General features: G+C 36.2%; 1 protein-coding gene across 1 annotated transcript in view; it reads left to right on the forward strand.

Moving 5' to 3' along the window:
• The window catches only part of LOC132545019 (RNA-binding protein Musashi homolog 2-like), a 120,619-nt gene extending 97,011 nt beyond the window's left edge, over nt 1-23,608 (forward strand). Inside the window, exons 11-17 of the mRNA XM_060208683.1 lie at nt 512-559; nt 1,809-1,898; nt 9,504-9,710; nt 12,632-12,703; nt 15,987-16,088; nt 22,498-22,676; nt 23,567-23,608. Of these exons, the coding sequence (XP_060064666.1) occupies nt 512-559; nt 1,809-1,898; nt 9,504-9,710; nt 12,632-12,703; nt 15,987-16,088; nt 22,498-22,676; nt 23,567-23,608 (740 nt within the window). The remainder of the gene's footprint in view (nt 1-511; nt 560-1,808; nt 1,899-9,503; nt 9,711-12,631; nt 12,704-15,986; nt 16,089-22,497; nt 22,677-23,566) is intronic.
• Nucleotides 23,609-24,266: the final 658 nt, after the last annotated feature.

A 24,266-nucleotide genomic window follows, 5' to 3' on the forward strand; every position in this document is an offset into this window, starting at 1 on the left:
CCTGTAGGCTGTAAATAGATCTGGGAAGATGTAGGAATATTATATAATAGTCCACTGGACTTTGTTTTATTTCAAATATATGTGAGGGAGGGGGGAGTAGTTGGGCAGAAAAGGCAAGGAATGGTAGATAATGATGTAAAAATTCTATCTCCCCCAACTCCCAAGAGGTGTAGAGATGGACCTTCCTCTCCACTCTACCCACTCCCCAAATGTGTAGAAATGTGCCCATGCCCCCACCCACTCCCCAGAGCTGTAACGGTGTGCCTTTATCCCCTGGAGGCATTACCTACCATGAGAAACTATGTCCCTTACAATATAAACATTATATAATGTTTAACACTGGAATATTCCATAAAGATATCAATTTTAAAGATTAAAATTTTCTATTTATTATTTATTAAAACATATTTCTTTATTTTTCATTATTGTTTTAATCGAAATATTTCTCCAATTGTACATTGATAAAATATTGTTTGGAATATAGCAAAACAGGAATTCTCACTTATTTCAGTGACCTCTCCCCATCTTGGCGGTGTTCCTTTGACAAGCGGTGTGGAAGGTTGGTATTTTCTCCTGGTCACTCACAATGTCTCTAGCACAGGTCCAGTCTATGGTCACTGACCAATCATAACACAGGACACAGGCCTGACTTTCATTGGTCAATACATTGACCAATAACCATACCTAGCACAGTAAACCAAATTTTGTGTCACCAGTTCAGTTTATATAATTTCTTGCTCTGTTGTAAAATTGAATTGGATTGAATTGATGTGATGCTGTTATGTCTGGTATGTAGCTATATTAACACATCTGTGATATTAACTCTAAACTTTGACCCAGATTTGTGCTAATTTTAAAATATAAGTACATTACGATCATGCGATGCATTTTGTCAGCTAATGCATTAACTCCTTTGTCTTCATTGTACTTCAGAAGTTGATAGTACAACTTTCCTACATAACAAGATATGAATTGTATTTAATGGATATCATTTAAGAGCTGCCAAGCTGGCCAGTAGATGTAGTTGTTAACCAGTTTAGAAAGCTTTCTGTCCATCATGTATCTTATTTATTGCCGTCTCAGTAAGCCCAGCTGGATATAATCCGGTGTGATGTGCTAGAACTGACATGCTTTTGATGTTTTACTAATTTTTAAATAGTGACATTTTGGTGTATAGAAAAATCCAGTTTGTCAGCATGGCCGATGCCTGCATGATACTGTTTCACATCTCCTGTGTTATTTAGTTCAGTCCTTATATCCCTACACATTTGGATGATCTATTTGGATAAGGCCATTTTGGCAGCGGTCAGATGCTGCTAATTATACAAGTTGCCTTGAATCCTTTTCAAAAGAAATTTTGATTTTGAAAACATGAGTATTTATTTTATTCAATTGTAGTAATTGACTTCAAATTCAGAAAGTAATTTTACAACTGAGAGTTCAGAGGCAACTTGTGTTGTTACTGCTAGTCGCCTCCTCAATATCTAACATTGCCCAGACTACCCCTCTCATACATCCCTTGTTTTCTGTCTTTCAAATGTCCCATGTTTTTTCTGTTGGTTTAATTTGACTACTCAGAAATGTTTTTATAAATGCAGTTGATCAGAAGTAAGTCTATAAATAAATTAACATATGTCATACTTGTATTTCATTTCTGTTTATTAAATATGATCAGACATCTCTGTTGACATCAATCATTACTCACTTTTTTATTATTTGTTTTTTTTTTTTTTTTTTTTTAATTTTTCAAAACTTTGAAATAAGTTAGAGTGAGATGAAGTAGTGAGTGGTTTTACGTTTCCTTGCAGGCTTCCTGCCCCATGGACTGCACACTGCTGCCTACCCCTATGCTGGCCGTGGATTCCCAGCCATTGCCCCTGCCGGGTACTACTATCCAGGTATGGAAATATTAGACTTAGGGCAGTGGTACCCCTTCTAAAAACCACCTCTCTGTCTGCTTTCTGTCTGAACTCTGACCTTAAGTTTTCAGCCAATCAGGAAGGAAATGAACATTTGACCTTAAGTTTTCAGCCAATCAGGAAGGAGTCAAACATTGACCTTTAAGTTTTCAGCCAATCAGACAGGATGTTGTCCCAGAACATTTAGGAGGCTTTTCAACAAAGGAAGAAGTGTAATCTCAAGCTTCGACATTTTTGGTGGAAACATATCAGAGTTATATGTAGTGACAAAATCTGGTGGATATGTGTCTGTGTAAAATTCTGTTTTCTTTCTTAGTTGTCACTCTTGGTGGAAAGTGTTAATTTATTGATGAAATAAGGGATGAATATGGTTCTAGATGGACCAATGTGTTATGTATATAAAACTTTGTACCCAGAACAACATATCTCAGGTTTTACCAGTGTATCTGTATAAACCAACTCTTTATCATCTAAACAAATATCTATACTAAAAAATGATTAACAGTATTATGGCGTAATGATCAAATCTCCTTGACATTTATTGAGGAGATACGGCCAGTTCTTTACAATGATGTGTGAAATTTTTAATTGGCTTTCTTCTTTTTCACTCATTGCTTGTAACATCTTTGACAAGAGATTTCAGGAGTAGTGAAAAAAAATTGTAAAATGTTGAGATGAATTGACTATTTTTAGGGAAAGGTGTCTTGAGATGTGTTGCTCTGTTTTATGTGACGAGTCCTTTCCGAGAAGCCAATTAATTAACTGTGAGCTGTGGTAGGGATGGTACAGGAAGCTATTGATGTACCACCTCTAACACTTCATGGTCACTGACCACTGGTCAACGTAAGGTCTTGTTTATACAAGATTTTGGGCAAAAGTATTTATTTTTGCGTCATTCATGTACCAGAGCTGTTCCTGGCATCTAGATCAGCCATTTTTACTGATATCTTATGGGTAATTACTGTATGTGAAATAGTCCATTTATGGGCATATACCCACCTTTGCACTTTAAACGCAGATGTGCCAAATTTTACCCAAAGGAAAAGCATTAGTGAAGTAATTTACTAGTTGTTTCACATACCCACAAAACTTCACAGCAAATGGTGTATGATGAAGAATGACCTGACAAAAATAGTACTGTTGTCTTTGTTTTGCTAAATTATTTATTGACTATTTAAGATAACATGGTTGCCATGCTACCAATGTACAGGTTTATTTTTGTCTGTTTTTGTTGTTGAAATTCAATAATCTATTTATGAGGCATGTTTGTAGTCTTAAAGAGTGTGTATGAATTGTATTTATTTATTTAATTTTTTTTTTTTTTGTTTAGGTGCTATTTTCTGTATTTGATTTTTCTACAAATAATATGTCGGTAATTATTTTGTTCACAGAATACTTATCAGACGTAGTATTATATTTAAAAATATATTTATATTGTATTGAAATATAGATAACAGGTAGTTTACATCCAAATAAAAATTACATTTAAGTTGCATAGTGAATCTCTATGATAGATTGTTTATTTTGAGGATAAAATAAATCAGAGTGTTAAAGTTAATAACTACGATAGACATGTGTAATCTATTGTCTGTAGTTCTTTTGTTTAAAACTATTAAGTTCCTTCTTATATGAATTCTGTTCACAAAAAATGTTTTAAAGAATATACACTTGTACATAAATATAAATTTTTTTTTGAGTTGATTACATAATTTAGAGAGACCCACCAATTCTTTGTTACCTTTGTTTTACACTGTATTATATACTCAGAAACACCAGGAAGATATTATCAAATCATGCTTTCTGGTTCTAAACATATTGCAAATGAAAAAAATATTTTTATGAGACTACAATGTATCAACCTCAGGATTGTTATATTTTAGAGGCTTTCAGCGACACAAAAATAGGCTTTTTCATTTGTTCTTGCCCATGTAAATTGTGTTCTTCAACCTAAAATCTAGAAATTATCTCCCCTGTGTGAAGTTACCTCCCTTGCTAGCAATATGAACAAGGCTTTTACCATCAATGTGTTGGGTTAATATTTTTCTTCTAATCCTCTATTTAAATCAAAATATCCAAGTTCTTAATTACATATTGATTCATGTTCAGATATAGAATATATTCTTCAAAATCAATCAAGCGTTCTATGGTATGTGTTTCCCATTATGATTTTAAGTTTCAGTTGGAAGTAACTTTAGCATATCTTACTTAAGAGAATTAGATTATTTTATATTTTACATAAGAGAAATGTTAAAATTAATCTTAATGTGCTATTGTATAACCATTGTGCATTTTCCTCTGAAGTGGGTGATAATAATGAAGAAACTATTGATAAAATAATAAACAATGAATCCTAGCTAAACCACACTACCTCATTCACCCAGTATCCTTGGCACCTAAGCCGGGAAATTGAAGCAAAAACACTGCTCCATATGGATGTAATTATGCAAACTGCCAACTCATTACCTATTTCCTGTATTTTTCCTTGTAACCTGTATCATTTATGTTTAGTCCAGGGAAGGTTTAAAGGGAGCATGAAGATATAACGAAGAAAAACAAAGATTCTCTTCTTTTTTTAAAATCACTTTCTCTTATATTTTAAAAATGGAAAAAAAAATATTCAGGGAAAAGTACATGTTTCATATCTTAATTATGTGACCCAGTTCATGTGATCTCAAAAGTATGCTTCCAAAAATCAAACCTTAGCAAACAGTGAACAACTTGCCCAATTCCATGGTAGATTAAAAAGTCATAAACATTGTATTAGAAAATTGTTCAAGGCTTCTTAACCCTAGGAGAAATTGTAAGAGAGCTTTGTGTATTGATTTTCCACCTGTGATGGCTACTTACCTGTATCTCTGTGATTAGTTGTTGACCTGTATCACAACACATTGTTATATTCGCATAAGCAATAATAATGAAACCAGGAAACAATAGCTTTTCTATTGTGGATGTTTTGCTTATTTTATTGCAAGGAGACCAAATTTGTTTGTGGTCGCCAGGCAAACAATCTATTGTGAAATAACAGGGCAAATTTGTACATATGATAAAATATTGTTGTCTTTCTTTATGAATCTATGCATGCATTTTTATGAGTTGATAAACATGAAATTGCCAAAGGGTTCCAATGTAAGAAAGGGCTAAGATAATTGCACAAAGTTGTTGCTTTTGTTATTATTGTTGGAAAACATCAAGTAAATATCAAATATTACAGTTTTTTTGTTTCAATGAAAATTCATACAGACTTCTATCCATTTGTGTCACATACAAACCTATCTCATGTTCTACAAAAATATCCCCATGCAAATGGATTCATAGCATTACTTCTATGAGAAAAATATTTTGTTTGAATGTTGATAATCTCTTTGTTCAATTATATTTATGAAGTCATTATGGCCAGACCTGTTTTCTATAAACTGAAGTTTATATATTTATTTATATATATGCTTATACATATTAATGTGAAAAATCCCTTTTGAACTAAGCTTTAATTTCATTCCGTTGCCATTGTGTTGATGCCTTATATGGCATTGAAAACCTGCCAAACATGTTAGACTTTTGTAGGATGTAATCCTGGTTAGGTTTGTCCACTCACAGGTCACACTCATTATTGTAGGGAGGGTTCCACATTATCACTAGGACCCCGTCATATTAACATAGAATGTGTAGTTCAGACTGGATTGTTAGCACTTTATTTGCATATTTTAATTTGAAAAATTAGAATTTGTTGAGAATTGTAAATTTAAATTTCAAATATATAGCTTATAACAATAGATGTTTAATTAGGCAGAAATGTATCATCCGTGATGTTTTTTTAATACCCCGTTTAGTGGTCCTGTATCCTCAATAGGTCTGTGTCCTGTGGTCCCGCATCTTGTCAATTAAACCACGCACAAAAGAAGACTAAGATCAGAACAAATCTTCTACACTGTACAGTTGTCAGCAGTTGTATGGTTCAAGATGATCTTAGTTGCCAAGGTAACTGGTTTACTTGTGGTCGAGGGACAGGTGAAGTCTTTGTAGTTTTAGCAGTGTAGGAGCTTTGTCAGTAGGTAAGATAATATATAAATGTATACCTAATACTGCTTTGTCTGTAGACAGACGTTGTGATTTTTGTTTAATGCTATAGCTACACATATGATTGTATACATTGATGTTTTTGTCCGTGGCTCATCACACTCAGAATCACCATGGTGATGAGGGGGACCAAGGTGCCAAGTGACTTGGGGTGTATCCATGGTTCCACAGCAACCACTGTCATTCACTTGTCAGACTAGAATACTTGTATCTCAGCAGAGGACATGATGTTACCACCTCATACCACTTACGATAATTGTTACATACGAGCAATAAGAAGAATTATGATAACTTTTTACATGGTGTTTAGACTTGATTAATCCCCCAGTCTTCTTGGTCACCTTAGAAACCACTGTGGTACTGAGATGTAATTGGCTGTTTTTCATTGGGTGCAGCTGATTGAAGGAATGACCTTTAAGGGTATGCCACTAAATACTGTCAATGTGAGGAACAACTGTTCTCATTAACGATGTCACTATATGGTTGGTCTTTTTATGGGAATAAAATTTTGTTAACAAGATTTCTTTCTTTCTTTCTCTTCTCCATTGTTTTCTGTGGTTTCCTAGTTCTGTTGCCATAACAACAAGACTTGCAACTCAGTGAAGTAGACACACACATAAGCTCTATGAAAATAAATAGGAGAAAGAAAATGTTCAATGTCAGAAATACATTTTGTCCAACATAAAGTGAAAAAAAGAGATGGTCGAAAGATTTTTTAAAATTTAGAGATTTTCCTGCAATGTGGCAAAACAGGATAATAGGAAGAAGTAATAGAGAAACCTCAGAAAGAGCTTCAATAGGAAGTCTTTAGTTATACTCTGGTCCAGGGATGGTATCAGGAGAGAGAGCACTTTCTCATATCTCTTCATTGTTTGTCACATGCAGGACTTGGTACAGCGTATAGTCCGTCCTCAATGGTCTCGGCCGCTGCGGCTCGCAGTGTGGTTGCGGCCGCAGCAGCCCGTGGCTCCGGGGCACCACGTGCAGGACGGAGCATTTTAAGTCTCCCCTCTACTCCCGGTAAGCCCCACTGCTCTTGTTCAGTCCACACTTGTAAACATATTGCCACATCCTTCTTATATTGGCACAATTTCAGGTATATCTGTACATAGCACGACTTCACATACATTCTCAATATATCTGACAAGTATTACAGGAGGAGCACAGTTTAAAGATTCATTCTTGTGTTTAATGGAAAAACGAAGGATTGAATTCCTAGTTTGAGACCAAGATGATTATAAAACTGAGGCCTTCCAATAAAGGTATGCTGGAGCCTTGCATACCTGTACAGTTGAGAGTTTATGTGAGAACTTGCTGTGTTAGAGAGACTTGACATTGTAAGGATGATTTCCTACAGCTTCCAGCTTTTTCTCAGTCCTTGCACCGTGGTGTTTGTATTTGGTGCAGTCTTGTGGTGTGATACTATCCGATGTATAACGACTAACTGCCTGTAGTTGTGTATACTCCCCCACATACCCTGTCATGTGGCGGACATGTTTGTGGATTGTAGACATTTTGAATATTTAATTAATGTTGTTTGTAATTATCTCCCTTTGTGGTCAGCAACTTTTCAAGCTGTTTGTTTATTGTTTATTATTTATTTCTTAGTTTTCTTCAGATAATTTTTGTAAATATTGTTGTTTTATAAATTCTACAGGAAATGAGATTGATATTGAAACTGTTTCCTCGTGTGGTGCGCTGTTAATGCTATGCCTACGTACATCTAGCTTGCTTTGATTAACCTTGATGGTTGCTATGGTAATCCAGTATGTTTTAAGTTGAATGTTTTTGTTTTTCTTCTTGAATTTTGATTTGATATTGTGCTTCAATTTAATGTTCACAAATTGTGTCTTCATTATAGAAATTGCTGTTATTTTGAATGAATTATAAATTGTATTATGGTGTGAAAAATATCTATATAGTTATTTCACAAATTAACATTGATAACAGCTGTTCATATGAATGGCTATTTATAGTATTAATAAGACCTTCAATGGGAAAGAATTTTACCAAGTAAACTGACAGTACATTTTCATAGAAGACAATATCTTTAAGGGGAGTAGAGGTTGGGGGGGGGGAGTAAAATAGGCATCTTCAGCAGAACTTTTGTTAATAAATGTATTAGGGGGAAAAAAGAAATCAGAAATTCTACCCTATTGAAGGTTCTATTAAGATTTTTATGAAAGAATTGACATCAAGAATTATTATAATACATGTTAATAACTTGGCTACCAATTATTGTTCATGTCCAAATGTCAACTCAAATATTTATTCTAAATTATGTATTTCTTTTCTGGTTTCAAATGTACCATGTTGAGTTGGGATTTTTGGATGTGGTAGAGTTGAATTAGTCCATCATCTACTGATGCTAATATAACATCCCGGTCTCATTCTGATGGGTGGTTTTAAAGGGCTCACTTTCTCTCCTATAGAAAATCAGCTTCTGAAATATAACTGCTGTAATTATAAATCTTATTTTTGTTGCAGTAATTTTTAAAAAATCATTTCTGAAAATTAATTTAGTAATGATATCAACTTATATTTTTGTATAAATAACATCATTGTTGTAATCCCTATCGTAGCTATAAATGTGGTGTATTATGGATGGAGACGGGGATGTTCTGTCACCATGGTGACCTCTTAACCCCTGTTGTTGGTGTAAGGCTACAATGATTTTGCATGTCTAAACTGTAGTCGACACAGCACACTGTTGTTTACTCTGAAAATACTGCTTTTTCTAGAAATTAGTTTCATAGTATTGCTTGTAGTGACATCATGCATGAAATTTACATAATCCTGTCCTTAGTCTAAAACGTTTTACCCAAAATGCATTTTTTTTTTCTTTCAAAACATTTAAAGAAAAAAGAGAGACTTCATATTTAAACAACCAATATTTTGGCCAAGCACTTCTTTGAAACGTATTAAAATTTGCCCTGGTTGGTGGAGTCTTTAATACATTGTGGTGTATATATATACATATATATATCCTGTAGTGTCTAGACAATTGTAGCCTTTGTAATGTTTGTGTGCAGTGTGACTCGGAGTTAGACATTGCAAAACCAGGGAAGCCAGATACCTATTATATATGCTGGAATTATGTGTTTTCAGTAACACAACATAGCACAGTCTGTTCCCAATGCTATATAAAGCCAATTGCTTTATATAGTAGGTCTACCACTCACCAAATTCCTCAAAACTCCAATACAAGCTTGGCATGCATTCAGACTGTTTAACCTTTAAACAATCTAATGCCTTGGATTCAGATTTGAAATAGAATGGAATTTGATGCGTTGTAGGCCAGGAGAGCATTTCTGTATCCTAAAGTCTTTGAGTACTTGTAACCTCGCTATGTAAATGTGGTTTAAAGCCCCGTGTACCTAGCGTCGCTATTTGCTGTAGACATTAGGATATTTAACTGCTGAATATGTTATCCTAGCAGGATGACATAGTCAGTGAGTTTATAGCTGACGTATCACTGGCTTAGAGACGTGTTTCTGCTCTCTTGTTTAGGGCTCCCTGGTTATGCTGGGTACCTCCCCACCACCCCCTCCGCCCCAGGGGAGAGACACATGTCCCCCATCTATGCCGACCTTGGTGCTGCGACGGCAAATCAATTGACTGCAGGCTTACAAAGGAGCGACCATTCGCCGCTGCCAGTCAGCACGTCGCCTCTCCATCGTGTTGGCGATCATATACTTACTGCCCAGCGTGCTACAGGTATTGGTTTGTCTCCCTTGTTTTTATTCTCCGTCTCCCGTATAAATGTTCACAGTTGGTCCCTTTATGACATTAGGAGTAGTAGAAGCTCCCTTTAATTTATAGAGTTTTACCATTGTCAGATTTTCACCTATTTTGATTGGAAGAGAAATTATAAGACTTTTTTTTTTCTTAACTTTTGCAAAATTGAATCTCCCTTGTGTATTACCATGCAACATTTGATCCTCCTTCTTTACTAGAGCATTTCAGGTGTTCGTCTGTAAGAAGGAGGCCATTATTGCCTAGTCCCTATATCTTATAACTGGTGATTGGATGTTTCTTCTAATAACACTAATCTAGTCAAATTTCTTTATTCAGGTTACTCAGTTTTTGAAGTTCTGTATTGCTTCAGATTATCCAATCACAAACCTAGTCGTTTTCTGATTAAAGTTTTCCCTTATGCTTTCACAAACATAATTTCAATTTGTAGGTTGGTTTTATTTTCTTTTTTTTTTTTTTTTTGTCCTCTATATATAGAACACCTGTATATTTACACAATAGTAAACAATAGTCTGTTACCTTTTACATGTTATGTGAATGCTGCTACTCGGCTTAGAATGGCTTCATGTGTATACATATTAGCAGTAGACTAATTTATGTTGTAGAGCAAGAGTTACCTCCCTTTAGTAGAATTGTTTGTTATATATTGGCAAGACCATGACTGTATATGTTAACGATGGCACACCTTATTTGTGGACAAACTGTGGGTACTAATTTATCAATATGAATAATTAACAAATTAATTCTTCTACTATTCAAATATTACTTCTCTTAGAAATCAATGTGTATGTGAATTATGCAAGAATTTCTTCTTGGAAATTGAACCCTCACTGAAAATAACCTGAATTCTCTAACTAATGTGTATTTTCTTGCTGCGTTCACTATGGAACAGGTTGGAGCATTCTCTTTCTGTATTAGTCATGCTGATCAGTAATGCTATTTTGCTATCTGCAACCAAGGTGTCTTGAACATTTCTTAATCACAATATGACATTAAAATGATTTGAGCAAAGTAATACACATGACACAATATATGCTGCTGTATCAAGGTTATTACATCAAACAATTGTGCCGAAAATACAGAAATATTCTCTTAGAATTCATCAAATCTACACTGGGAATTGGAGATAGAAATAAGCTCTGGGTTATGTAGTAAAGTTCAGCTCAGGAAACACTGAATGAGAATTCTATTCAGAATAAAAACAGCCATTGCAGCACCAAATAAACTACCACCGCTGATGTGTTAAAGGATCTTTCATTGGCTTAGCACTAATTAAATTCCTCTAACTTAAAGCTTATTTCTTTAATGAATTTGATGACAAATGTGTGATGAACAACTTAGAACACTATACGGAGCTCCAGTTAATGTAACATTGGGGATCAAATACAATCAGCTGGAAACCAATCACATTGCTGAACAAAGAAACAATTGCTGGAGGGAGTCCATGCTGATTGGTCAGACGTATGATACAGCAGACATTGGCACGACAGTGTCTGACCACAGCCATCTATAACAGTTAGGGCAAGAACAATAGGTACATGTACTTTGTCGTTAGGTTAGATAATATAGATAGAAAATCAACCAGACTCGGAAACTCGGTAATTCATTGTATCCGAATGTGACCTTTTAGCTGGGAGTTCAAAGAGAGATTTATAAATGTACTAGAAAAGAGCAAAAACATACAGATGTACTGATGTTGATCACCATGAGAGCAAAACTTTTCTACAAGGAATTAAACGAACAGAAATATAACATAAATAGATATGTACTTTCACTTATCTTCTTGTTATTTGATTTGGTAAAATAGTTATTGATGATGAAGAATTGTTAATAGGTGTTTGAAGAGCAGTTTTCTGGCATGATTGATAGACAGGTATTACACTAAACAGAAAATTGTTCAAGACATCCAACCTGCTCCAGTGTGGCAGAGAAATTGTCACCTTTCCTGGACGTGATTGGCACTTGGCACTTAATCCTCGGGTACAGAAGCCCTATTGTGGAGTGATTGATGAAGTGGATTGTCACGCGCCCGTAACATGTTGATGGAGAATCATACTGGACCATGAACACTAGCAATTTTCTGTTTAATGATTCTATCTGCTCTTCATTCTTACAAAATTGTTTTGTTTCCCAAATAAAGAAAAATAAGATCCAGAAAATAAAGCATCAAATCGGAATAAATCTTTCTAGAATAAATTTTATAAATGTAGAATAGACATTAAACATCAAGTGGCATTATCAGCTTTAGTCAATCACGATATATTCACTTCAGGAACAAATGTTGTGATCATGTGACATTTAGTTGTAAGAGGTCATTAAACAATGTCAATTTTAACCAATGAGATGCAGTAGTAATATCATGTGACAGCTGTTACCAGTCAACCAAGAATAGTGAGATCATGTAACTCTCTCATGGGTAACCAAGCAGAAATGTTGAGTGAGATCATGTGACGCTGTCATTCGTAACCATTCAGGAAAGATGAATGAAGTCATGTGACACTTGTCAGTCTTAACCAATCAGGAAAGAATAAGAAGTATATGACAGTGCTAGTTTTAATCAATAATCGATGCTCTCATCTGATATTATTGCTTGTAATCAATGATAATTATAAAAAAGACTAGACAAACAAGTGATCCTGGAAATTTTAGGTGATTAGAACAAAACAAAATTTGTCTGCTTTGCATTTTCATTTTGGGATTAAGAAATAGAAATGAAGAATGAAGTCTATGAATCTTAAAATCATCGAGCATAGACTGAGTTTGAGGAGGATGTGGAGGTGACCTTGATTAACTGTTGTAACCACTGTGTACATATCAAGGACACTTAACTTTGTAACATTTTTGACCTTTGTTGACCTCCTCTCCTCCTTTCACCCCTACAGACCACAATGGACTGGTCAGTTTAAATGGAATGGAGAGTTTAATGTGGAACCTGAGGGGTGAAAGGCTCTCCGGTAAGTACGACGTAGGTAGACGAGGTGGCTACATATATTGTTGATGACATTGTAATGTGGTGTCACTGTGCTTGATACCACAGTTGTCATGTGGTCATTGATGTTGATATCACAGAGATGTTTTAAACATAATACCTTAATACTGTTGATGCCAGTGTAGTTACATATGTTAGGAAATTTAAGATGAAGTGACATTAGAATGTGAGCCCCCTTATTACTACAAGCTGTCAATGGGTCTGATTGACCTTGGTCTTACAATGATACTCTACTGCCATATGACAATAGCTCCTCCCCAGTATGACATCAGTATCTCGATACAACTTTAGCTCTACATGACATCAACTCCCTCCCCTCATAATATATTGTCCCTCGTCTATATGTCATTGACTTGTTCCCTTCATATAACCCCTTCCTAATGTGATTTCAACATCTCCATCAGATGACATTGGCTTCCCCCATTTAACAAACTACCCTCTCCCCCTTGAATATCGGCACCTCCCTACCTGACATCAGCTCCTTCTTACCTGACACCAACTCCTTCTTACCTGACATCAACTCCTTCCTACCTGACATCAGCTCCTTATTACCTGACATCAACTCCTTCCTATATGACATCAGCTCCTTCTTACCTGACATCAACTCCTTCCTATATGACATCAGCTCCTTCTTACCTGACATCAACTCCTTCCTATATGACATCAACTCCTTCCTATATGACAACAACTCCTTCCTCATTAAATACCCTTCTTTTGCCATTCATTCCTCACCTTTGCCTTACCTGCTCCTCTTCATGATATTAACTCTGCCTCTTTACATTACATCAGTTCCTTCCATATGTGACATCAATGCCTGCATGGCAGTGACTCTTCCCCAGCATGACAGTTATGTTATCCCTTCAAGACATCAGCTGATCCTCTAAATAACATTTTCTACTTCCCTTACATGACATACGTTGTCCCTGAATGACACTAACTCCACTTCCCCTTCATGGGGTTAGCCCCTCCTAATGTCTGACATTAATAACTCCTCCCCAACAGGACGCTAAATCCCTACATGACATCAACCCTTTTCCAACATGATGTCAGCAGCTCTTATATGAGACATTAACATCTATAAATGACATTAAGTCCTCTCCTATATGGCCAATATATAAATATGCTGATGTGTTATTGCCCATATCAATGACAAACCCATTCCTCTGATGTGTTATTGCCCATACCAATGACATAACCCATTCAGCTGACATGTTATTGCCCATACCAATGACATAACCCATTCAGCTGACATGTGTAACCCATTCAGCTGATGTGTTATTGCCCATACCAATGACATAACCCATTCAGCTGATGTGTTATTGCCCATACCAATGACATAACCCATTCAGCTGACATGTTATTGCCCATACCAATGACATAACCCATTCCTCTGATGTGTTATTGCCCATACCAATGACATAACCCATTCAGCTGATGTGTTATTGCCCATACCAATGACATAACCCATTCAGCTGACATGTTATTGCCCATACCAATGACATAACCCATTCCTCTGATGTGTTATTGCCCATACCAATGACATAACCCATTCAGCTGACATGTTATTGCCCATACCAATGACATAACCCATTCAGCTGACATGTTATTGCCCATACCAAGCTGACATGTTATTGCCCATACCAATGACATAACCCATTCAGCTGACATGTTATTGCCCATACCAATGACATAACCCATTCAGCTGACATGTTATTGCCCATACCAATGACATAACCCATTCCTCTGATATGTTATTGCCCATACCAATGACATAACCCATTCAGCTGACATGTTATTGCCCATACCAATGACATAACCCATTCTGCTGACATGTTATTGCCCATGCCAATGACATAACCCATTCCTATGACGTGTTATAGTTCTGTTTATGGTGGTGGTTATAATTCACTTCAGCTTCAGACACATTTTTCCTAGATCCCCTCACCATTATCACTTGGGTGACGCGGACAATTTACATCAGCAGTCTGTAAACCATTTCTTTCTTGCTTGTAGTTCATTAGTGAATTTTGAGTCTGATCCAAATTAACTCTTGTTTCTACTTTATCAAACATTCAGGCAGAAAAAAATTATCCATTTCTGAAATGAAGCAAAAATTCACATCCATTAACAAATATTTCTTATTTGAAAAAAAAAGTAGTTTGAAAATAATATTCTGCTTACTTTGCATATGTGGATACTTTTTCCAATGATAGCCCCATGACAGAATATCTGTTAGGGCGGAAAGGTTAAGATGTGGCTGCAGACATCCTGATGCATGTGTTGCAGTGTCTACCATCCTATGTGTTCATCACTGTAAATTATGTGACTTAAAACCATCTGTTTTTTTTTATTTCTGAACTGACTAGAATTATCGTTCTGTTTACAAAATTTAGTCTTTTCTGTAAAACACTAAAAGCATGATTTGATAACGCTGTAAATCTGATGGTGTGACCTCGTCACCATCGATTTTAAACACCTATCATCAGTAAGGAAACAGTTGATTTGTGCATGAGTCATTCATTCTCTCCAAAACATTGGATTTCTTCTACTTTCTCTGTAGAGATTTTACCAAAATAGTAGCATTTCCTTGCTTACCTCAGCTGAAACTACAGGACAAAGGGAAGACAGGGTTAATTAAGTGTTGCTCATGAAACATCTCCAGAACACCAACAATGCTAAGCAGGGGGGGAAAATTGGATCAATTTATAACAATATTTAATTATAAACATTGTAGAGGCCCGCAGATATATGAAGGTAGGGGAGAGTAACTAACAAAATTGGATGCTTGGAGAAGAATAAATAGAAAACTGGATTAGCTCTGAAGATAGATAGGACAGTTTGTAGTGTTCAATACAGATTAGACATGTTCGGGAGAAGTAAGAGAGAATCATGACCCAAAAACCTGGTGTGATATAGAGATTTCACTGACTATAGGGGTAACAGGAGTATTGATCAGGCAGTGACTATAAAGAGTGAGTGTTGGGAAAGACTGATGTGTTCCTCACCGTATATACTTAGTAGACAATGGAAGGGTGGTCCTGGTAAAGACACTTATCAGAGGACAAAAATAGTTTCTTGGAATACTTGTTATATATATATATATATATGGTGAATTGTACCACAAGACTTTATAACAATATGGAGCCATTTGCGGCCTAGCAGCATTTACAAACATCCAAAAGGTGGTTCTATGTAGCTGGTATTTAAGATGGGCACCACTTAACTAAAACCCAACATTTCCCTTGAAGGTGTAGGAGGGAAAGCATTGACTAACAGATGCATACAAATGCATACCGACGGAAGGACACAACCCTACCAGGTCGTGGTCAAGTCCACCCAGTCCACACAAGGTTCGTCGAGGCCTCACACCTCCGTGTTTGCTATGTAGTCAAGTAGTGGCACGTAATAGACGTGCATAGTTGTGTGATGTACAGCACTGTACACAAGCTTCACTCCGGTCATTAAGGACACTGGTCACCATGGTGATAGGCACACACCCCTCCAGCGCTCACAAGCCACCAACCTCCACTTAAACCACCTAGAGTAAAAGTCTAAAACCACATCAGTTTTACAGTCAATTTAATGGTTATCAGTTTGACATTTGAGCTGAGCTTATGTCCAAATGAGCATATTTGCTACTGTCATTGACAGATTTACCCTGAAAGATTGGTGGTCTTGTGTCGCGATGGAAGGCTATCCATTCTGTTGCACACCAGTTGATTCTGTAGCTGTTTTCCTTTAAGTCCTGAAATCTGTTCTGCAGCGAATCACTAACCATGATTTTACACAATTCCATCTGTTTACTATATATGGTAATTACTGCAGGTACTAAACAACTACTGTGTAACGCAGAAAGCCATTAATGTGCTACATACCTTTTTCTGATACTAAACAATATTTACCTTATCCTTGACCTTGGAGATAGTCATGTCTTTGACCTTGGAGAAGCTTGTGTACCTATTCCCTAATAGAACATTTTTATCAATGTGTACAACTTTTTGCTAATTTGTCTTGGATACCATTTTATGACAAATTCAAAATCATTGAAACAAATTGTGGGTCAGGTTTACTTTTCGTAAATGACATTAATATTGTTAAAGATCCTTCTTTAAGTTACCCCAAAGACATATTAACATATATATTTCCTGGTAACTGAAAGTTGTCTTACATTTAAATATCTGTTGGTAACCAGGAAGTAGTTCAACAAAGATATCTCCTGGTCAACAGCAAAATGTCAGACATCCTCTGGTTAACAGGAAATAGTCCTTTAGTAAAGAGAAAATAGTCCATCACTGAGACATCAGTTGTAAACAGCAAGTTGACCAATACGTAGAGATCTCTTCGCATACAGGAAGTGTTAAAACACTGAGAACCTTAAGAAAATAGGAATAAGTTCAACACTTCAGCAATCCTCTAGTAAACAGGAAGTAGTGTAACACTGCAATGTCCCTCAGTAAACAGGAAGTAGTGTAACACTGCAATATCCCTCAGTAAACAGGAAGTAGTGTAACACTGCAATGTCCCTCAGTAAACAGGAAGTAGTGTAACACTGCAATGTCCCTCAGTAAACAGGAAGTAGTGTAACACTGCAATGTCTTTCAGCAAACAGGAAGTAGTCCAGCACTGCAATATCCCTCAGTTAACAGGAAGTAGTGCAGCACTGCAATATCCCTCAGTTAACAGGAAGCAGTCCAGCACTGCAATATCCCTCAGTAAACAGGAAGTAGTCCAGCACTGCAATGTCTTTCAGTAAACAGGAAGTAGTGTAACACTGCAATGTCCCTCAGTAAACAGGAAGTAGTGTAACACTGCAATGTCCCTCAGTAAACAGGAAGTAGTGTGACACTGCAATATCTCTCAGTAAACTGGAAGTAGTCCAGCACTGCACTGTCTTTCAGTAAACAGGAAGTAGTGTAACACTGCAATGTCCCTCAGTAAACAGGAAGTAGTGTAACACTGCAATGTCCCTCAGTAAACAGGAAGTAGTGTAACACTGCAATGTCCCTCAGTAAACAGGCAGTAGTGTGACACTGCAATATCTCTCAGTAAACTGGAAGTAGTCCAGCACTGCACTGTCTTTCAGTAAACAGGAAGTAGTGTAACACTGCAATGTCCCTCAGTAAACAGGAAGTAGTGTAACACTGCAATGTCCCTCAGTAAACAGGAAGTAGTGTAACACTGCAATATCCCTCAGTAAACAGGAAGTAGTGTAACACTGCAATGTCTTTCAGTAAACAGGATGTAGTGTAACACTGCATTATCCCACAGTAAACAGGAAGTAGTCCAGCACTGCAATATCCCTCAATTAACAGGAAGTAGTGCAGCACTGCAATATCCCTCAGTTAACAGGAAGCAGTCCAGCACTGCAATATCCCTCAGTAAACAGGAAGTAGTCCAGCACTAAAATATCCCTCAGTAAACAGGATGTAGTCCAGCACTGCAATATCCCTCAGTAAACAGGATATAGTCCTGCACCGCAATATCCCTCAGTAAACAGGATGTAGTCCAGCACTGCAATATCCCTCAGTAAACAGGATATAGTCCTGCACCGCAAGATCCCTCAGTAAACAGTCAGTAGTCCAGCACTGCAATATTCCTCAGTTAACAGGAAGTAGTGCAGCACTGCAATATCCCTCAGTTAACACGAAGTAGTCCAGCACTGCAATATCCCTCAGTAAACAGGAAGTAGTGTAACACTGCAATATCCCTCAGTAAACAGGAAGTAGTCCAGCACTGCAATATCCCTCAGTAAACAGGAAGTAGTCCAGCACTGCAATATCCCTCAGTAAACAGGAAGTAGTCCAGCACCGATATAAGCAAGAAGTAGTGTAGCTCCCAAGCATCCCTCTTCTAAACTGGAAGTTCTCCAGTATTAAAACATCCCTTAGTTAACAGGAAGTAAGTTCAACTCAGAAATTCTTAATAACAGAAAGTTGTTGTATAGGAGAACAATCCATAGAAACTAGTTGTCAGCATTGTATAATGTTTGATATCAGAGAGGTCTTGGTGTTTAACTGATGTCTGTGGGGTAGCCTATTGATGGTTGAAATGATATCAATATTATAGTTTACAAACATGTCTAAGGAGCCAGACAAAATGTAAAGGTTGTACACATCAACATTTATACTCAGTAGAAGGAAATATACATATATGTAAGATTACTTTTTGTGCTAAACTTCAAAGATTTCTATGTAGATATTCTTGATTTAATAGTTTAACATATTGTTCTTATTTCCTATTCTAACCGACAAACTTTCTGATAGCTGTGTGATGTCATTACATTTCATTATTTTGACGTTCATCAGTTCTGTTTATTGCACGAGACTTGGACTTTGACCTGATGGCCACCACCAATGGTTACCCACAATACCAAATACATTGAAATTGTCCCGTGTTGATAGAATTTTCCTTGCATTTCCTTGTAATTTGGTACTCTGTCCATCAATTATTAAAATGGCTATGTGACTTGTGATCAAAACAAGATTAGAAATTGGAAATTTGGTGCCTGTGAGTATATGCATTCCCATCTGCTATCCATTCAGTTTCTGCTTCCAAAACAAAAAGTGAAATGAAAGCAAATTCTAAATTGTCTTTCTTCTGATTCAGAAGAGTAACAGAGGAGAAAATACATCGGTGAATATTTGTGTCGTCGGAGTTGTGTTTGTTAAATAGACTTAAATAAAGCATCTGCTATCAGCCACATCCTGACACTAATGGAAGGGTATGTAGGGTATACCATGCCCAGCTCATCAAGGAAAGTGACGCCCACTCCAGTGGGAAAGGCTTAGGGTTTATTTCAAATTGATGTGTGTCAGCTATGTGCTGTTATTATACTTTAGTGGGAAGGACACAGTGATTGGTGTCTCAGTGGGAACTGGATTCTCTGTGCTTGGATCTCTAACAATACTGGACCAAAATATTGTCGGTGTCTACTAGATCTATCTGCTAGACAAAAACAGCTCAACTAACAAAGTTATACAACATTAATACAAAAGTACAACTATATATAAACATGATGACAAAATGACTTTCAAAAGTAGACTCAGATAGGGCAACTGTCAAAACTAGACACGGATAGGACAACTGTCAAAACCAGACAAGAATATGTCAGCTATCAAAACTAGACTCAGATAGGACACCTGTCAAAACTAGACACGGATAGGACAACTGTCAAATCTAGAAACGGATAGGACACCTGTCAAAACTAGACACAGATAGGACAACTGTCAAAACTAGACACGGATAGGACAACTGTCAAATCTAGACACGGATAGGACAACTGTCAAAACTAGACAAGAATATGTCAACTATCAAAACTAGACTCGGATAGGACAAACTGTCAAAACTAGACACGGATAGGACAACTGTCAAAACTAGACAAGAATATGTCAACTGTCAAATCTAGATTCGGATAGGACAACTGTCAAAACTAGACAAAAATATGTCAACTATCAAAACTAGACTCAGATAGGACAAACTGTCAAAACTAGACAAGGATAGGACAACTGTCAAAACTAGACACCGATAGGACAACTGTCAAAACTAGACAAGAATATGTCAACTGTCAAAACTAGACAAGAATATGTCAACTATCAAAACTAGACACGGATAGGACAAACTGTCAAAACTAGACAAGGATAGGACAACTGTCAAAACTAGACACGGATAGGACAAACTGTCAAAACTAGACAAGGATAGGACAACTGTCAAAACTAGACAAAGATGGGACAAATATCAAAACTAGACATGGATAGGACAAGTTTCAAAACTAGACAAGGATAGGACGACTGTCGAAACTAGACAGGATAGGACAACTGTCAAAACTAGACACGGATAGGACAACTTTCAAACCTAGACACGGATAGGACAGCTGTCAAAACTAGACAAGGATAGGACAATAAGCAATTTAGGTGGCTGTATTTTTCAACACAAAATAAGTTCATTAAAACATATTCACCACAAAACATATAAATTTTATCTTATTCGCAATTCTACATTATGTAAATATGATCCCAGACACCATGATATTTTAACCCACAAACCTACATTATGTTAACACGACAAGATCTAGTCCTGTAGCTAGGAGGCTATTTCACATCAGTTTTAAATCATTAGTACAGGACGATGAAATAGATCCATATATAACTTTACTGGGTAAGAAGATATATATGGGATTATTGCCAGGTTGATTTTAATCAATGGAGATATTGTCTTATTAGCAGTAAACATGTTGATTCTGTATTGGAAAGAAAATGTTGCTGAACATATTTTCAGACAATTAAAAACATAATTAAAATCATACTACACAGCTGATAATAATCTGCCTGTTGTATTCCAAATCTATTCCCTCTGCCTTTTAGTGTTTTCACTCTAATCAATTAATTCCATAAAGCAGACCTTCTAGTTTAATTATTTTAGGTATCTCCCAAACCTAGAAATCATAAAAAACAAGGGTTGTTAATGTCCAAGTATATTAACCTCTCTCTGATTTTGATTGCAATTATTTTGCATATGAGGTCAGAAAGTTCATTTACATATGTAGAGCAGGATTTGGTTCTTCAATTTACTTTTTATCACCTCAAAATAAAGAATTCATATTTTTTTTTAAAAATGACTATTAATGTGTTGGGTTGAATGTTCTGTAGAAAGGTGTACCTCAGGGTAATTAAAATGCTGATTATTTGCCATTTTGATTTCAAAAGTTTATTTTTGATTACAATTATGGTGGCCCTAGGCATGTAGCACTGTTAAATGGTTCCCAGGAGAACAGCAATGAAAGCCGTTAGAATTGGCCATCAACAGAATACAATCTAGTCTTTCATGGTAGTGGGCCTGGTATTCCCTGCCACAGCCATAAGAGAACATTATATTTTTGAATGTTCAGTAATTGAAAATGACATTTTTTGTTGCTTGGACAGACCAGAGTGCACCAATGATTTAGGGAGTCAGCAAACATATCGATCAAACAACGAGAGCTATAAAAGGCTTTTTGACAGACATGCTAACTCACAATAGGACACAGTGATTGATTGCTTTGTTTACCTGCTAACTTTCAAATACAATATCAAATAAAAAAAGAAATTAATTAACTTCTGTACATGAAACTAGAAACATTAGTTGGCTCTTTGTATAAGTGTACTGTAAGGTTGTAAGTGGTTATCTCCCTTGCCTCATTTGTATACTGACATCTTCATTCTCACGTAGACTGCAGCCTTTCTTGTTTCTGTTTTGTCAACTGTCTCATATATCTCTTTTAATGCATCTCTGTTACATCTTTGGTTTTTCTTCCTCGTGTTGAACTTTTTGTCGTCCTGGTTTTTCTACCTCATGTTGAACTCTTTTTTGGCCTGAATCCTGTAGTGATATCTATGTGAGTTCTCCAGCTTCTCACTGATAAGGTCATATTTCTATAATTCCCTTTATTATCTTCTTTTCCATACTGTCTTACCATACTTCACAATGTTGTACCACAAATGCACTGAATGTTTGACATCAGCCATTTAGGCAGCTTGTTTAACTGTAGACATGTGTTATAGGAATCATTTATACACTTAGTGCTTCACAATCCTAACTGGACTTGGACCTGGAACACACAAGTATGTTCTTGTTTTATTACCACGACCTAACAACAACTATATCATCTGGAATACAAGCAACATGACCTTGACCTTCTGTTTGATAATGGTTTCTTTTCAGTGTTTTCAGTCCATAGGAACATCGACACTGACCCTTGACCTTGCATGTTAATTTTGTTTGCAGCTGTGATAAATAACCTTGGACAACAACAAGCCTTCCCCACTGCTACCTCTCCCGCCACCAGCAGTCGCGGCATCCCGCTAGCCAACAGCCCTGGACCATGCGACCTGTACAGCCAGGATGGTCTTAGCTATATTCAGGCCACCAGTCCCCAGCCATCAAGCTTTGGCCACAACCTAGCTGTGAGTATCCTTCCCAGTAAGAAAACTGTGATTGATTGTAAAACTGTACATATTCTTGCAGTTTCTTTCACTCTCTCTGTCACTGTCCTTGCCCAGGGTTTTTCCCCTTTCCTCACTTGCACCATGTACAGGTCACCTGACATTTGAACATTAAACTTTGCTTTCCTACAGGGTCACTTTACATTTTAATGTTAACTATGAACAACTTGTATTTTTCAAGACAGCTCGTTACTAAATTCTGACTTTATAATACTTTAACTATGTACTCCACATTTTGATATCACAGTTATGAAAAGACAAGAATGACCATGCTAACATTTCATAAAGTTTGAGGCAGATAACTCTGATAATTAGCAGTTAGGTGGCATACCTCCTTAAGTACAATTTATATCAACATAAGGATCATGTTATTCCACCAGGATTTATTGTCAAAAGATGATTATCCCATCAGGTGCATCTTAAATATTTTACATCCTAACTGATGAGTAACTTACTGCAACATGGTCGCAAATCTTTACTTTCTTTTTCTTAATCTTGATAGGAGTGCCTTTCACATGACAGATAAGAAACTTAATTAAACCAGGTTCATTGAAGTATATTTCCATCCATTCAATAAATTTTCTTTTATCGATGATAGATTTTCTTGTCCGTGTAATCATGAATATTTGTATGGTGAGTTTGCCCTTTAAGACTGATCCATCTTCCCAGCTGTGATGCCCTAAGGACGGAGTTTAGATAAAATGAACCATAAACAGCTATTAAATCATCAATATTAGAAAACATACCCTAGCAACTTTATATTCATCTGTAGGGAAGGTGATTGCCTTTAGTTAGAGTATAGAATTGGAAACTGGTTTCTCGAATAAGTAATGTATTTGTACATATTTCAGGGTCAGCTTATAGCCACAAACTTCCAGAATGGTTACCACTAAAACCCAAGTCGATGCAGGTAAGACATGTATCCTTCACACTGACATTTTACACAGATCAATATTAATGACATTCAATTCTTCTGACGTTCTTTATGATGATTAGTTTGTTATGAAATTGACAACTTTTTTTTTCTTATTTCAGACTAAATAACAAACAAAAGCATTTTATCGCAGACAAGTTTGGCATCAGAGGGATGGTTGATCTGTCCCCTGGAGGCTGTGAACAGCTATTTTAGAAGACCATTTTTATATCTCGATCTTAATTTTTTGAGTAAATGGAAGGTACACAGGTCATGTTTTATTTGAATTGTCTTACATTATTTTGTGTTCTAAATTATTCCATTTTTACATTTCATCTCTAGTGAATGTGACCAGTTTTATCATCAGCGCCTGAGCATTTTACCGAAGGGCACTTTTTCTGTTAATTGTTATAAATTGATCACATCATAATAATTTGTATACATTTTAACACATAAAACCCAAATATATATATATGATAACTGCATTTTTCTCTTTATTTTTGCCTTATTCATTAGATTAGAAGATTTTGCTTCCATCTTGTAATAATTTTCGCCGATTGTGACCTTCCAAACCTCATTTTGTATATTCTTTTGTCATGTATGTGTATATTTTGAGTTTTATTTGCTGATTTTAAGTA

Source organism: Ylistrum balloti, unplaced genomic scaffold (assembly GCF_031769215.1).
Source record: "Ylistrum balloti isolate Yb309-2 unplaced genomic scaffold, AGI_CSIRO_Ybal_v1 Utg369820, whole genome shotgun sequence".
NCBI lineage: Eukaryota > Metazoa > Mollusca > Bivalvia > Pectinida > Pectinidae > Ylistrum > Ylistrum balloti.